The 15,509-nt window shown below is 51.7% G+C and overlaps 6 protein-coding genes across 6 annotated transcripts; 3 read left to right on the top strand and 3 right to left on the bottom strand.

Annotated features, from left to right (window-relative positions):
* Nucleotides 1-10: 10 nt before the first annotated feature.
* On the bottom strand, nucleotides 11-976 carry COCCADRAFT_28438 (uncharacterized protein; the record flags this gene model as incomplete). Its single annotated transcript, XM_007716784.1, has 3 exons — nucleotides 11-255; nucleotides 309-690; nucleotides 752-976. 3 exons carry the CDS (start codon nucleotides 974-976, stop codon nucleotides 11-13), a joined length of 852 nt encoding a protein of 283 aa, XP_007714974.1.
* Nucleotides 977-1,934: 958 nt separating this feature from the next.
* Nucleotides 1,935-3,337, top strand: COCCADRAFT_28439 (uncharacterized protein; the record flags this gene model as incomplete). Its single annotated transcript, XM_007716785.1, has 4 exons — nucleotides 1,935-2,195; nucleotides 2,284-2,374; nucleotides 2,441-2,827; nucleotides 2,946-3,337. 4 exons carry the CDS (start codon nucleotides 1,935-1,937, stop codon nucleotides 3,335-3,337), a joined length of 1,131 nt encoding a protein of 376 aa, XP_007714975.1.
* Nucleotides 3,338-4,024: 687 nt separating this feature from the next.
* Nucleotides 4,025-5,354, bottom strand: COCCADRAFT_28440 (uncharacterized protein; the record flags this gene model as incomplete). Its single annotated transcript, XM_007716786.1, has 2 exons — nucleotides 4,025-5,154; nucleotides 5,339-5,354. The coding sequence occupies 2 exons, from the start codon at nucleotides 5,352-5,354 to the stop codon at nucleotides 4,025-4,027; spliced, it is 1,146 nt and encodes a 381-aa protein (XP_007714976.1).
* Nucleotides 5,355-6,803: 1,449 nt separating this feature from the next.
* On the top strand, nucleotides 6,804-7,935 carry COCCADRAFT_7284 (uncharacterized protein; the record flags this gene model as incomplete). Its single annotated transcript, XM_007716781.1, has 3 exons — nucleotides 6,804-6,886; nucleotides 6,944-7,388; nucleotides 7,444-7,935. The coding sequence occupies 3 exons, from the start codon at nucleotides 6,804-6,806 to the stop codon at nucleotides 7,933-7,935; spliced, it is 1,020 nt and encodes a 339-aa protein (XP_007714971.1).
* A 736-nt stretch (nucleotides 7,936-8,671) lies between these two features.
* On the top strand, nucleotides 8,672-9,660 carry COCCADRAFT_28442 (uncharacterized protein; the record flags this gene model as incomplete). Its single annotated transcript, XM_007716787.1, has 5 exons — nucleotides 8,672-8,685; nucleotides 8,747-8,801; nucleotides 8,981-9,086; nucleotides 9,178-9,483; nucleotides 9,560-9,660. 5 exons carry the CDS (start codon nucleotides 8,672-8,674, stop codon nucleotides 9,658-9,660), a joined length of 582 nt encoding a protein of 193 aa, XP_007714977.1.
* A 2,261-nt stretch (nucleotides 9,661-11,921) lies between these two features.
* COCCADRAFT_28443 (uncharacterized protein) lies at nucleotides 11,922-15,391 on the bottom strand (the record flags this gene model as incomplete). The annotated part of the gene is made up of 2 exons (XM_007716788.1): nucleotides 11,922-13,934; nucleotides 13,988-15,391. The coding sequence occupies 2 exons, from the start codon at nucleotides 15,389-15,391 to the stop codon at nucleotides 11,922-11,924; spliced, it is 3,417 nt and encodes a 1,138-aa protein (XP_007714978.1).
* Nucleotides 15,392-15,509: the final 118 nt, after the last annotated feature.

Raw genomic sequence — 15,509 nt, forward strand, 5'->3', positions numbered from 1 at the left:
AGTTATGCGACTAGTCATCATCATCATCCTCCTCCTTACTATCAACGAAGAAATCCCCGTCACTTTCTTCCTCCTCAGGCTGCATGATATTCTCGATAAGCCTGAGAGTAGCCCTCAGTGGCAGTCCCACCACATTGTCGTAGGAACCCTCTATGCGTTCGATAAGCACCGAACCAGCCGTCTGGATGCCATATCCGCCTGCCTTGTCGTTTCCGTCGCGTGTTCTTACATATGCAAGAATGAGCTCATCCGTCACTATCAATTGTCAGCCATACCGCTTATGAATCTCTCAAGGGAGGGTGGCTTACCGTTAGGATCGAATCTGACGGTCGTTTCCTCAATGTGCGTCTTCATAGCATAGCCCGGGACTACGCACGACTCCAGCGGCCGCATTACCACCACGGCCGTCATGACCTTGTGCTCGCCCTGATCTCTCAGCATCTTCAGCATGCCTATGTGATGTGCCTCGCTCCGTGGCTTCTCCAGTATCCGCCCGTCATGCGAGACTATGATGGTATCTGCCGAAATGACAATTGCCGGCTCGCCGCGTTCTTCGTTGTTGAGTTCGGCTTTGTAGACGTCGAGCGCTTTGGCGGAGGCGGTTTCAAGCACATAGTTCAGCGCGCCCATGGAATGGTCGAGGTTCTCGGCAAACTGCGAAGGACATACATCGACCTTGGTCAGGCCAAGCTACTTTCATGTCAGCACATTCGTTGCATGCGTGCGAGGTGGCGGGCGCCTGGGTACATACCTGCGCAAGCAGCTGTCTCCTTCTTGGTGATTTGCTTGCAAGGACGACCCTGGACCCCCTCAGTTGGTTCAGCGCGGGTAAGCTGAGCGGCGGCGGAGGGCCGGGAGGCGGTCTTTTGCCTGGCGCTACACCCGAGGCTGATCGGTTGTGGGAAAGAGGCGATTTGCGTGCATCTTCGTACGAGGGTGGAGGATCCGATGGGAGTAGTGGTTCCTTGGCGTCCATTGTAGCGATATGACAATCAATAGCGACTGCAGTCTGAAACAAAGCGTACGTAGAGTATAAGAAATGGTCTAATGCATGTGCGGAGGACAATTATGCGGTGTTGGGTGGCTGGTAATGTCTGTTGTTTGTGTTGCTATCAACGAGTCCGGGAAGTTGAGAGGCCCCGGCCCAAGCTTCCTGCCTCAACATTGACGGTAGGTGCAGCGCAGATCTGCTTTACATCTGCTTTTCCTTTGCAACAGTAGTAGCGTATGTTACATTCGCGATTCCTCGGAATGTACAATAAACCGTCACCAGACACTTGTGTTGTCTTACAAGAGCTGTTGTTCAGGGGCATCGCAGTCGTGCTTGGCACAGGATGGCACCTCGCATTATCTTGCAAGACTAGAGTCGACAAACATCTCTACGAGCCTTATCTACACCCCGAGATAAATGGCAATCTGCATCTATCGTACAAAAAGAAAATTCCATATTTGGCCTCTGACATTTTTTGTTGGGGAGCCGACATGATTTGGGTAAAAAAGCACGAGCAATCTTTTTTTGGCGACTCAGTACTACCGATCTACTAGTTATGAGCTTAAAAAACCGTGGCAACGGTTTTTGAGGGCTAACCAAATGTTTACACACTGTATCCCTGGTTAGATATATCGCTCTTAGACTAGAATACCAGCCTGCGCCTTGCATTCTCTTTGTTAGCGGATGCTAAAAATTAAAATTATCTCGTGTTCAACCGCAGCCATACTGCTTACATCGTATACAAGATGCTAGACCTGTTTGGGTAAGCATCTTACCAGGATAAAAGGGGCTGGTACAATTTCAAAGTACTACATTCTTTCTTCGACAAACTTGCGATCGACGCGTTCTGCGCTTTACACTCGCTTCTTTTCTTTTCTCTTCTCTTCTAATAGGAGCCTTTTGCTTTGAATCGGGAAGCGCTGTTTGCGACAAACTAGCTACAATGGCGAGCAAAAAGTACGATGATGATGATATTGAGATGAACAACGTAGACCAGGACACGAGTGAAAGGGAAGCCTTCCTACAGAAGCCTGCAGCACCTGCCGCGGAAGAAAACACAGGCGGTCTCATCTCGCAGCTTGAAAATCATTCCGCAGCTGCCGTGCTGGCCTACTGCTTTTCCTCAATCAGCATGACAGTCGTGAACAAGTATGTCGTCTCCGGCTCGTCGTGGAACCTCAACTTTCTCTATCTAGCCATTCAGGTGTGTAGTCCCCGGCCTCATAGCGACCAAGTTCTTGATGCTACTCCAAAAAGTAAAGATGCACGATTGCTGACAGCCATGTGATTAGGCTGTCATTTGCACGGCTGCAATCCTCGTTCTGAAGCAGATGGGCATGATTCCCAACCTTGTTGCTGTGGAAAGCAGCAAGGCCAAGAAATGTATGTATCTGCAAACATGTTAACGTCGAGTCTACAATCACTTGTCCTCTACTAACACCGCACCAGGGCTCCCCGTGTCCTTGTTCTTCGTCGGCATGATCTACACCAGCACCAAGGCCCTCCAATTTCTTTCCGTCCCCGTCTACACAATCTTCAAGAATCTAACCATTGTCGTCATTGCCTATGGCGAAGTCTTGTGGTTCGGCGGCAAAGTAACTCCCTTGCTCCTTCTGTCCTTTGGCCTCATGGTACTCAGCTCCATCATTGCCGCTTGGGCCGATATCCAAGTCGTCCTTCACAGCGGCGCTGGAGACAAGACGCAGACGGCAGATGACGCCATGTCAACCCTAAACGCAGGTTACATCTGGATGGCTCTCAACATCATCTGCAGTGCCTCTTATGTCCTGGGCACGCGCAAGTACATTACCTCGCTACAGTTCAAAGACTGGGATAGTAAGTCTCTCAACCCTATACGTCCCTATTCCTTGCACTTAGTCATTTTTTTGCTTGTTTTTGTTTTTGTTTTTGTTTTTAGGAAACAATCCAATCTAATCAAACGCTCTTCCAACAGCAATGTACTACAACAACCTGCTCTCCCTGCCCATTCTCCTCGCCTGCTCTTTCATCACCGAAGACTACTCTTCAGCCAATCTCTCGCGCAACTTCCCCATGGAAACGCGCACCAACCTCATCGTCGGCATGATTTACTCTGGCCTAGGCGCAATCTTCATCTCCTACTCGTCTGCATGGTGCATCCGCAAAACGTCATCGACGACGTATTCGTTTGTAGGCTACCTGAACAAGCTACCGCTTGCGATTAGTGGCATTGTCTTCTTCGGCGCTCCGGTGACATTTGGTAGTGTGACGGCGATCTTGCTGGGCTTCTTTAGTGGCCTTGTGTACGGCTACGGCAAGGTGCAGATGAAGAAGGAGCAACCGACTCTGCCAACGTCGCAAAAATAAGCCTTTCGTTTTTTTTTAAACTAGGACTACATGTTACATGCCCCCGGTTGCATAAAAAAACGCTGTAATCAAAACATGAATGCACAATTTTGTTTCCAACGGTCGAACCCTTGAATGACCTCATTTATTTGATTCCCGCCCAGGACAAAACATTCTTCATGCTCTAAAAACAAAACAACGGGTCCACTTCGTGTATGAGCGTGGCAATCGGCCCTATCAAAGCCGGTTGACCCTCGTCATTATGCGCATGGCCCCTGACTCGGAAATGAACCAAACTTCACAAAAACGACGTAATACAGTGGCAACACGTCGGAATTTTGTACTCGATGCGGTAGTTGAATGTATGTAGTACTACGTGTATTGCACAGAATCAAAACAAGTCGAGTTTGGCACAGTTTGGAGCCTGCTGATATTTATAGCAGCTCTTTGTAGTATCTCATGTTCCGGTAGCTACATATGTACTAGTCTGCATACTACGTGTCAATGCTAAATAAGGATACGGTACTGCGCTTGGAAAGTCCAGCCCGAAAAAGGAAACTGGAATCATATATCCACGTTAACATGGTAATGCATCCCAACCAATGCTGTGCTTCAAGAACGATTGTAAGCCTGCAATAGAGCCATGAGCTCTCTTGTTTCTTCGGCTGTAAGAATCTGTCCTTGCTCAGGGGGAGCGGCCGGTGACGACTAATCATCCGACTTCATCTCTACATCGCGTTTCTCTGTTTCTTTTTCCCCCACTACAGTGCCCTCTTTGGACTCTTCACTACATCCCTTGGCATCATCATTCTCTGCTCCTCCTTGGCTTGAGTCTTTGTCCTTGGATGAAGAGGGCTCTGGGGTTTTGCGATCAAGACTTGGCCTCCCAACAGCACCCTCAATATTGAGCTTGCCATCTTGCTGGGGCCCTGTGTCTTCCATTCCGATAATCTCTGGACCACGGGCATGCGGAACTTCCTCCTCACCCTCAACTGTCTCCATGATGGAAGGCCCACCTTGAACGTCGCCAAAGGTAGTCTTTGCCGAGTTGGTGGCTATGCTGTGGGGGTTGTTGAGCACGATTCCAGCCTCTTGTTCCTGACGTAGCAGTTCGCCCTGGGTGACTGGGCCAGTAGACGGCAGGGTCTCACCATCGGGGTGTGACGAGGCAATCTGGGCTACGTTTGTAGGATTCTCTGATTGTGCAGTGTTAGCCAGCATGCCTACAGTCACGGTCTCTATCCGGCCTGCACCATTGGGTCCGTCGACCATCTCTGTGCTCTCTGAGATCAACTCGTTCTGCCCTCGGTTTTGCAACCAAGGAATGGGAGTTAGCAAGGCGCCGCCTAGCGATTCGTCAGAACCGAGGGGCGCTGGTTGGGGCGTGGTGCTGGATGTGGCTCCATTGAGCAGGCCGCTCGCAGTAGGCAGAACAGCTTGTGGGAGTGGGAAGACGGTGAGGGGCGAGGACACGGAGACGACACGGTCGAGAGCGCGTAGGTAAGGTGGGAGGAATCGGTAGCGCTTCTTGGGCTCAAGTATGAGTTCGGCTAGGCGCTGGATGGTGTGCGGGGGGTGCTTTGGAAAGTTCTTGGCGAGGGTGGTACGTATTGCCGAGTAGAAGGTGTTGATGTCTGCTGGGATACCTTGAGGCTCGGTTGCTGCGGAGAAGGAGGGCACGGGCGGGCGGGGAGGAGTCGCCGGTGGGGCATTTTCTTTGTCGGTGGCATGCGAGTCTTGACTGGAAAGAGCGTTGGAGGTGCCTGGGCGCGAGGGCAGGTCTGTGATTGCAGATGCGGGCGGGTTTGGGGTGATATCCGTAGGTGGCTTGGGGAATTCTGCGACAATCTAGGGAGCGGGTTAGCGGCGAGTGCCTTTGTGGCAGTGGCAGTGGTAGCGGTGGTGGTGGTACCTCGTCTAGGCGCTGGAGTATATACTGCAGCGTGGCAGGCCACTCTGCTCTGGAGTCGGGCACGCGTTAGCTGGGCCAATGCGCCTGTAACGCTGGGGAGGGGGACTTACGAGTCGAGCGAGCCATGTTCGGCTGCCTGCTGGAGGATGGACTCGGCTGTGGGAGGGTGAGCGGGTCGAGTGTTGCGGTGGGCGTACAGCGTATAGACTCACCGGAGGGCATGCCGGGCAGGGCGAGGTGGCTTCGGAATGCTGTATAGCGACAGTGGAGTGCTCTCTGAACGCGACGACACGGCTGTTGTCGCGGGGGTTTGTCGGCGATGCCGAGACGCAGACCCTGGGCAGTGCGCGTCGTTGATGATGCAAACGCTTCTAGGGCAATTGGCCAGCGCCGGGCTCAACGCCTATCTTGTCTGTTCATGTTGGGGCTCTGGGGCTGGGGGGAGCAGAATGACGGCAGATTGCAGGCTATTCTTGTCTGCGGCTGGCCAATGGGCGGTGTGGCTGGAGCTGTGCCAAGCAGCGGGCGGTGCAGCGAGCGGGAGGCGCAGTCCGAGTGGGCAACACGTGCCTTGTGCAGCGCCTGTGCCGTGTGCCTGGTGAGCCAAAAGGGCCGCTGGTCAAAATGAAAAAGCTTCGTCCGCCCACGGTGCCGACTCTCTCCTTTGCCCCCTCATGTCCAATATCTCCGCCAGACCGTGTGTTATATTAGAGACTCCAAAGTCAAATGCGCACGCCCAGCCCCAAGCCCCTCGCAAGGTCCTAGCAGCGCTGCACCTGCACCGTCGCCAACAACCCGCTCCCGGCTAGCGGCTCCCACGGCGACCAGACCCCGTCAGCCTTCCCAGTCGTCGTCTCCACATCTACCTGCACATACGCCTGGCCGGCCTACCAAGCGCTACTTTCGCTCTGCTGCACCACCCCATCATCTCCATTGCCTAGCCCATCTCCATCATCTCCGTCCTGTTCCATCCTTTTTGTTCCTGCCGTTCGCTCTTCGTCTCTGCCACCTCACCACGCCCTCGCAGCCCACCCCAGCCCGTCGCTTGCTTTCCCTCTCCTGCTGCCGCCCACCTGTCACGCCTACTTGCTTACTCGTCGTCTTCGGCCTCTCCGCACAGCCAAGCCCTGCCTAGTTTCAGCGACGCGCGCCCGCCCCGTCCACACCCAGACGCCCCCAAACTAAAGCGACTCGTCTGGTTTCACCTCGTCTTTCAGTGCGCACACAGCGTCTCACCTGTCCCCGGCAGCCCTACAAACCGCCTGCCGCCTCTATCCTCACCTGCCACAGTTCGTCTGTGCCCGAAAAGCAAGTCTCTCCCCGCCAAACACGCCTATATCCACACGCTTTCAGCCGCCGCCTGCGGCTGATACCACGGCCAAAATTACTCACCACGAAGCCCGCACATCCCTCCTAGGAGGCCAGCCTCTCAGCCGCAACTACCCACCCTACGCTAACACCACATACCAACAACCTTATCAACAACCGCCCAACCTGGATACCCAGCCTGGAGGCTACCACCATCGTGAGGGCTTCCCCACGACACTACCGCCGCCCGTCCGACGTCCACCCAGAATGTACATTCCCAATACGCGCTGGACCTGGGCCTTCATGCTCACGGCCATTGCCCAGGTCTCCATCGCCCTTGCCCTAGAATCGTGCGCCCTTTGCCCCCTTACCCCATCCTCAGCCGCACTCAACTAACACAACCTCAGCTATGTCTTTGGCAAATTCCAAAACGAAATCCACTTCGCCGCCGAAGGCGCTGGTGCAAACGAAACGCGCACCATCCCCACGTTCCTTGCCGTCTTCATGTTTGGTTACATCTACCAACTCTTCCTCACATGGGACGCCTTGCGCCTCAAGAACACCATCCAAGTCATCGGCCTCGTTCTCTACAACATTGGTATCCTCGTCTACGCCGGTATCCAGTTCGACCAGATCAAGGATGCAGCCGACGACCTCAACGACAGCGCCTTCATTCCCGCCTTCTTCTGGGCAGACGTCAAGCCCATGCTGATTGCTCTTCCCTGCCTCATGGCTCTCGCTACCGTCGTCTTTGCCTTTGAAGCCTGGAAGCTGTATGACGAGTTTGCCTGGACAATCTACAAGCGCATCAGCGCGGATACGCGCCTGAAAAAGCGCTATCTGACTTACCAGGTATTTAATTCCCCGACGGACGAACTCTGTCCGAGCGCCCTACTGACCCTTGCAGATTTATATTGCTCTTTTGAAGTTTGACTTCTTCTTTTTCCTGGCCTTCACCGTACAGTTTCTCGTCGTGGTTGAGAACACAAAGACGGTGGAACAAGCCCTTACCGCTGCCGCCCTCGTCATCACTTTCTTCCTTTTGTTCCTCGCTGGTTGGTGGGTCCGTCGCGAGTCTTTTGCCGGCATGATCAGCATCATCATTGTCTATTTTATTTCCATGGGTTACTTCCTGTTCAAGCTCATTCGAATGTGGGTTGCCGATGCTGGACGCCAGGAGGACTACAAGCCAGCCCGCAAGTCTCTGACTGCGTTTGCCATCCTCACCATTCTGCTACTCATATGCACCATTGTTACGGCATGTCTGTGCACGCACAACTTCAACAAGGGCCTCAAGCCTCACATCAACGACAAGGTTGTGCAAAACGACAAGCCATACAGCACGGAAATGCCATCGCTGAGTGGACCAGTCCCGTCGCAACGAATGGAGATTGATTAAGTCGCCTTTTCTACATACCCAATTTACGCGAAAAAAATTTACTAAATTACGACATGAATTCTTGGATACCCGCGTTTCGTGAGCACAGCTCTGATCATACCCAGACGAGATCAGCTGGCCTGGCGTTATTTCATCTTGGAATCTGCTTTGGGCGATAGGCGGTGAGATTGAGACACAGATGGACCTGGATGGGATCTGATGTCGTATCCAAGCACCACGTGTAATACTATGTCCGGGCCACTTTTGTTTTGTTTTGTTTTCCTTCTTCTTATTCTCTTTTTCCCACATGCAAGAACCGTTGTACAAGATAGGTCTCGCATTTTGTAACTAGTTGTCTGCTCATACTATACCCCACCATGAACAGACGAGTCGCGAAACTGAATTGAGTTATGATATTTTTCCAAACCTTACCCTGTGGCTTGAAGCCTAGACCGTGACAAAGTAGGGCCTTTTTGTAGTTGGTTGCGTAAAGAATTGTTCGCTCTGGAGAAGGGGGTGGAAATCAGGGGTCAAGCTAAGTTCCCCGACCGCCATGTGCGGCGCGGACCCTGCTGCACTACCGACATCATCGGTCCCGCAACCTGACCAAACTATCTTTCTCAATTGTCCGACTTTCTTTTTCCACACAACACAGCCATCTCCACTCTTCCAACTCTTGCGGTGTGTCGCCCTTGACCGCTTTATATATTCTTTGCATCTCCTCTTCTAAGCAAATACATTGCACACCTTTCTCAAAATGGCGTTCCGTTGGTATGTCGCACTCAAATAATCGGTCAACAGTCAAGGAAGTCGATGCTGATCGCGATGCCAGGTACCAATCGAAGCTGAGGACATCACCGCTCCTGACGCAGAGTATCACTACTGCGGTACGCATTCTCTTATCCCTTGACGTCTCGATCCTCAATCCATGTCCTTTTGCACCCACGCACAACACATAAACGATAAGGCCAGAACGTGTGTCAAAAAGCCCTGTTCTCAGGAACCAGGCTTAGGATTGGATTGAGGGGGATAGATGAAGGCATTGAACAATGCTGACATACGATAGGTGCTCTTTGCAACGGGCGACACAATGGCACAGCAGGGTGTAGAAAGGAGAGGTCTTGACAAACACGACCTGGCGCGGACGGGTCGTATGGCCGCCTATGGAGGATGTATGTCACTCACTCTGTCTTGTTCGAGGACACGATGTTTCTTTTTCCAACATAAGCTCCATCTATCGGTTTGCTAATAATCTTTTCGCAGGCATCTTCGGTCCCGCAGCCACAAAATGGTTCGGTTTCCTTGTGAGCCGTGTAAACCTGCCATCCAAGAACGGTACCATTATTGCGCGCGTCGCCTGCGATCAGTTCCTCTTTGCACCCGTCAACATGACGGTCTTCTTGTCCAGCATGGCCTACATGGAGGGCAACTCACCCACGCAGCGTCTCAAGGACGCCTTCGTGCCTGGATACCAAAAGAACTTGATGATCTGGCCCTGGGTCCAGTTTGTCAACTTCAAGTATGTCCCTGCTGAGATGAGGGTCTTGGTCGTCAACATTATCTCGCTTGGTAAGTCACACATACCCCCTTTTCACTCTTTTTCCTAGCGGATGGACTCGAGGCTAACACAAGGGGTTTCTAATAGGATGGAACTGCTACCTCAGCTACCTCAACTCTGCCGGTGGCAAGAAGCCCGCTCTTCCAGTTGGTGAGACCAAGGAAGGTGGTCAATTACCTCCTTCATAGAAGGAAAAGCCACACTTTGAGAAAGTGGGTGCCATAATGCATACATAGATTTTTAGTTGGGGGTTTGGAAAATTGTAATTATGTCGTGAAATAAGGAAGACAAAAAGCGAGTTAGGGCAATTCTGTACAGGGATGATACCCGGATTTTATAGAATCGTGTCATTTTTAGTAGAGCGTGAATATCAAGAATCCCAAGTCGAAGGTTGCTTGTGCATTTGTTTGTTAAGTGAGCCGTTGTTGATCTTTTAAGATTTTCTCTCGTAGAACTGTTGTGTGCGAAATAGTCCGATCAATATTTTCCCAATAAATAGTTACTGTTACTTATTAGCTCTTTTATTCCTATTATCTCTCTCCTCTTCCCCACCCCCTTTTTTTTGGCAAAACACTTTAATAGAATATCCGGCCTCTGCAGAATATTTTAGCATTAAAACACTGATTTCCCTTTCGACTCCTAAGACGTAGAGTGGAGTTTTTTCTTTTCTTTTTGAGGTCTTAGTTACGAAGAATCGTTATTAATTTCTGGGTTGATGGTTGCCGTAGTATTTGTTTCTAGAACCAAAAAAAATAGTGTATATAACTAGCTCTTCTCGTGTAGCTCTTGTGAGGTAGTAGATTAATAATTATATCTTTACGCGACTAGGTAGTAATGTCGTGATCATCTGTGCGTAGTCTTCATTCTCAGTCATTCGGTCATATCCTCCTTTCACTTGTACCTCTCGAGCCTCCTCGTATATCTTGATTATCACATTACACTGATTTGACATGTCATCAGCGTACACAATGCAGTTTACCCTCCTCCACCTTTTTGGGCCTTTCCATAAATATGTAGTCATGTAAGATATTCATTCACGCATGCGTTACTGGGCATTGGAAACCGGGAATAGGGTGTGTGTGCAACTTCCCTCTAAGATTATATATATACATCTGACTGACATCCTTCGTAATCCATATAGCATATACCGTTTTCAAATCATCATTCCTCAAAAATAAAAATAAAATTGTAGACCGCATTCCCCCAATCAGCGGAAATCAGGTATCACAGATATATAGATGATAAACGAAAAAACACACACACTAGAGCATGTTAAATATCAAAAGGGGCACAAGCAATTCATATACGAATCCCCCCTTGTTCCTCAAACTACTCATATATCAATCAATAGGAAAAAAGAGAGTTGGATGATATTCTTTGTATACACTACACTACACTACACTATATATATTTTTTTAACCTTCTTCTTCACATCGGCACCAAAGATATAAACCTTGGTTCGGCCTGTCTCTCAATGTGTAAAAGATTAACTAATAGCATACTCAAGACTTGGACGTATGGACAAGGTGGTCAAGGACTTTAGCACATAGAGACACACGCATACACAAACACGCATACAACATACATATACACACTTCCTTCAGTCCAACCCAGATGGACTTACACAACCAGGAAAACTAGAGATAAAAACTAGAGATACCAAAATCCCCGCTCATATACTACTAAATAGAGACCAAGAACAAAAAAAGTGTTGTTTAAATCGAACTAAAGTAGTAGTAGTAGTAGTACCATAGGAAGATAGAGGTGATAAAAAAACGCCTGATTCTTATGCAAGACAAGAAAAAAATAATAAATTAGCCTCTGGCATGGGTCCATCCACAGTCAAAGATATGTTAAACCAGACAAAAAATCGGAAAAAAACGCGCTAAACAAATATCGAGGAAAAAAACCCCCCGCATTGCGTATGCGCGCGCGCGTGCGATAAGAGAGTTGAGACCAAAAAGCGAGGATAGAGTGAGTAAGAACACACTCCCTCTCCCCCCCCCCGAAAAAAAAGTGGCCCCTCGTGCACACACATGTAAAACTGGGGCGATCATGGTGGTGGTGTGTGTGTGTGTGTGGTATCCAGCAAACACGAGAGAGGAACATTTGAACAAGAGAAGAAAAAAAAAAGGCCAAACAAGAGTGGTGAGAACAAGAAAAAAGAAAAAGAAGAACCCCACCCGCCTTGTGCTCCCCAATTGCGCCTGGTTTGAACGCTCTAAGAAACACACACCATAGTTTCTGCCCAAGAAACAACATCTTTCTTGGGTCCGACCCCGCTTGTCCAGCACGCGTTGCGAAAAAGCGACTGCCCACACATCTTCTTGCTCTCAGGGAAGGCAAACAAGTCTTATCCAACAGCCTCACCAGCCCAATGCCAATCAAATGGTTTTGTCTTGCTGCACATTGTTGCAAAAAAAAAGAAAGAACTTGACCTCAATTTCAATCAACGGCTACTCGTCCTCTGCTTGCCCATGCGCCTGAAGAAATCCATAACCTTCTTAGAGCTGCCAGAGCTTCCCTTGTTTGCAGAGCCCTGCTCGTCGTAAGCATCAGCAAAGCGTCTGCTCTTTTGCAGTACGCCCTTTCTCTGCTGTTGCTGGCTGAATTCGTCTCCTCCCATTCCTGCGGGGTAGGGGTTGGATGTGTTCCTTTGATTGAATTGCTGGGATGTTGACATGCGACCACGGCCGTTGGTTTCACTAGCATCTGAATCATCGCCAGGTTGCTGGTATGGACGGTTGCCCTTCGCAGCTGGGTGGGCTTCCTGGGGGTTGGGAAACTTCTCGTCAAACTCAGGAGCCGACTGGTTGTAGCCGTTGAAATGCGTCTGGTTTGGTGGTGCAGATGATGGACCAGCTGCATTCAGGTGCGGGTTCCTCCTGTCCTGGTGGCCATCGTAAAAGCCGGGCATGCTACTTCCCTGAGTACTCTGACTAGGAGACCTGGACAAACCGCCACGGCCAAAGCCCATACCTCCTGGACGCGAGCTAGCACGAGGGCGAGAGCTCGATGGGCGGCGCTCGTGCGAGGATTGAGAGGGCGCACTCTCTCGCTGAGAGGTAAAGGTCCTGGACAAGGACGATGGGATGAGGGAGAAGCGTCGCGACGGTTTCGGGTTGTCGCCATTGTTCGCGTTACTATTGCTGCTGTTGTTCTTCCTGGAAAAGCCAAATGAGGTACGACGGCTCGACTCCATGCTCGGCCTGGCGTTTGTGGTTGTACCTGTGATTGCACTGATGTTGTCATTAGAAATGGGCCCTGCCATGGATGTTGGGGGATAGCTCTTTTGCTTCCTATCATCAGGGTAACCATATGAACCTTGAGATGTCAGAGACGCTTTGGGGTCCTGAGTATATGAATTCTGGCGACCAGAGAACATGGATGTCATACGTCCAAGAGTCTCCGTCACAGTGTTGGAACGCCTGTGACTGCCCTTTGCGCCATGTGGTCCCATTTGTACCGACTGTGTTCGTTGCGCGCTTGGCTGGCCAATGTTGGGCGCCTCTGCAGCTTCCGAAGAATCGTGCTGTGGCTGTGCATAAGGTGTGGATATCGAGTATTGCTTGCCCTTAGGTTGCGAGAAGCGACCTTCGGCATTTGTTTGGGCCACAGTCGCAACAGATGGCTGTCCATACGAGTTTCCACGCGAGGGCAGCCTGGAAGCGCCGAGAGCACCACTCGTAGAGGGACGAGTAGCAGACGTGGGCGCATTTCCAAACGCTGAATAGTCCGACACAGATCGCTGAGGTTCTTGCTTCCTGGTTGAAGTCTGAACAGCGCCTGAGGAACGAGAAGGCCTGGCACCTGTAGCCGACTGGTATCCATCTGTGGGTGGTACCTCGGTTTCTTTTCCGCGTGGCTTGGGCACTGCTTCAGCAGGAGGAGAGGCCTCGCCGCGTGCAGTTTGCGAAGATGGCGCAACGTATTCGACTTGGACGGTTCGTCGCTTGGTATCGCGAGTAGCTTTGGGCTTGTCGGCGGGCTGGTTGATTGCTTCGCGTTTGGTCTGGAGTCCGCCGTGTGCGGACGACGAGGCAGCGTGTGATTTTGCTGGTTCACGGACGGAAGCGCTTCTTGCGAGGGCAGGTTGTGGTTCGAATGTGTCTTCTAGTACAACGTCAGCTGATGCGTCTTTTACCGAACCCAAGCATGAATATTTACTTGAGTAGACAGACGCCTGTTGGGCCTCGGCGGCAGGGGTGTTGCTCGAGGTGATGAAGCCGACCACATGGGCGTAGTCGGCTAACCAGCTGTGACGCGCGACTTCGAATAGGTCTGCTCGTTTGCGTGGGTCGGGTACAAGGATGCGCTTGAGGAGATCCCTTGCGTGGGGTGTTACGTATTCAGGGAATGTCAATGGTGTGGATACAATGTACTTGTAGAGCAGATTGATGTTGTCACCCTCGGGGTTCGCTGGGTCGTCGTCAAAAGGGAGGTAGCCGGCCAACATGGCATACTGTGTATTGTTAGTGTTTGCATTCATTGCATATGACCATAGTCGAAACGTACCAGAATGACACCACAACTCCATACATCCACCTTGCGACCGGTGTAGAGAGAGTCGCTGACTACCAGTTCTGGTGCCGCGTAACAGGGACTTCCGCAGCTGGTCTGCATGAGATCACCGCGTCGTGATGCGTCGCTGCCATCCAAGCCCAGTGACTTCATAAAGTCCTTGTCCCCTAACCTGTACTCGATCTCCTCGCTAAGCTCATCGTTGGGATCGAAGGTGTTTGCGAAACCAAAGTCGGTGATGATGATGTTCTTGTTGCGGTCAAGCAAAAGGTTCTCGAGCTTGAGATCTCGGTGGACGATGCCCTTGCGGTGTAGGTAGCCGACACCGGAGATGAGTTGTGAGAAGAGTTTCCGTGCCGGGCCATCCTTGAGGTAACGATGGTTTAAAATGTAGTCGAATAATTCTCCGCCTGATGCATATTCTAGAATAATGCCAATATGGCGCTCAGTCTCAACCATCTCGTGAAGGCGGACAATGTTGGGGTGGTCAAGTCCCCTGAGAATGTGGATTTCGCGGTAAATCTTCTGCAGTCTATTCGAGTTGCTGCCCAGGGTTTCGCGCCGTATGAGCTTGATGGCAACCTCAATGGGACTGTCTCGTTTCCATCCCATCTTGACCTTGCCAAACTCACCCTCGCCGAGCGTCTGACCGAGAATGTAGTTACCAAACTTGGATCGCTTCGCGTTCTCCGACTTGGAGTGGTCCTGCCGGCTTTTGCCGCCGGCCCCACGGCCGCCATCGTCGACACCCTCGCTGCCGACCAGACTGAGTCCTGTTATGGGGGTGAGGTCGGCAGCTGATGTGACGTGGGGGCCGTCACCCTGCCGTGCCTGTGCGCGAGCAATGTCTTCTTGGGTGTCGGAGACAACGATGCGGTTTATGACAGCACTTTCCTCGCGAGGAAGGCTTGTGTTGACAGGCGGCTGGCCAATTGCCGTTGCGGAGCGGCTATGAGCGGGCTGGGACCTGGCAGAGCCTCCTTGTTGCCGAGGACTGTCTTTTGCTCGGCGACGCGACTGTGAAGCATCGTCGCGTTGCTGGGACGAGGGAGCGGTGCCGTTGGAGGTGCTGCGGTGCGACGAGGTCCTGGGAGGAGCCATGGGGCCGCCGGCGGTCGTGGTGGTGGCAGACATGTTTTTGGTGGCCGGCGAGGAGTGGGAGGACTGGGGCATCGGTTGCGCGCGGGACGTGTTTAGGGCGGAGTCGTGAGTCTGGGGCGTGGAAGGCGTGTTTGGCGACGCGCCATTACTGGACCGTCGCGAGGGGCGGCGAGCGGTGGCCGACGAGGCAGCTGTGGTGGTGGCAGGCGATTGTTGTTGTTGTTGTTGTTGTTGCTGCTGCTGCTGTTGTTGATGGTACTGCTGACCGTAGGGCGGCTGCGATGCTACGGCGGCCATTATCTGGGGCGCAGGAGTCTGGGGGGTGGCGATGGCGTGTATGCAGCAGCGCAGACGGACTGGCGGGCTACGTTATCGGGCCCAGGTATGGGGGGAGGGCCAAGTGTGGGTGGGCGTG

The sequence above is a fragment of the Bipolaris zeicola genome (genome assembly GCF_000523435.1).
Source record: "Bipolaris zeicola 26-R-13 unplaced genomic scaffold scaffold_153, whole genome shotgun sequence".
Lineage (NCBI taxonomy): Eukaryota > Fungi > Ascomycota > Dothideomycetes > Pleosporales > Pleosporaceae > Bipolaris > Bipolaris zeicola.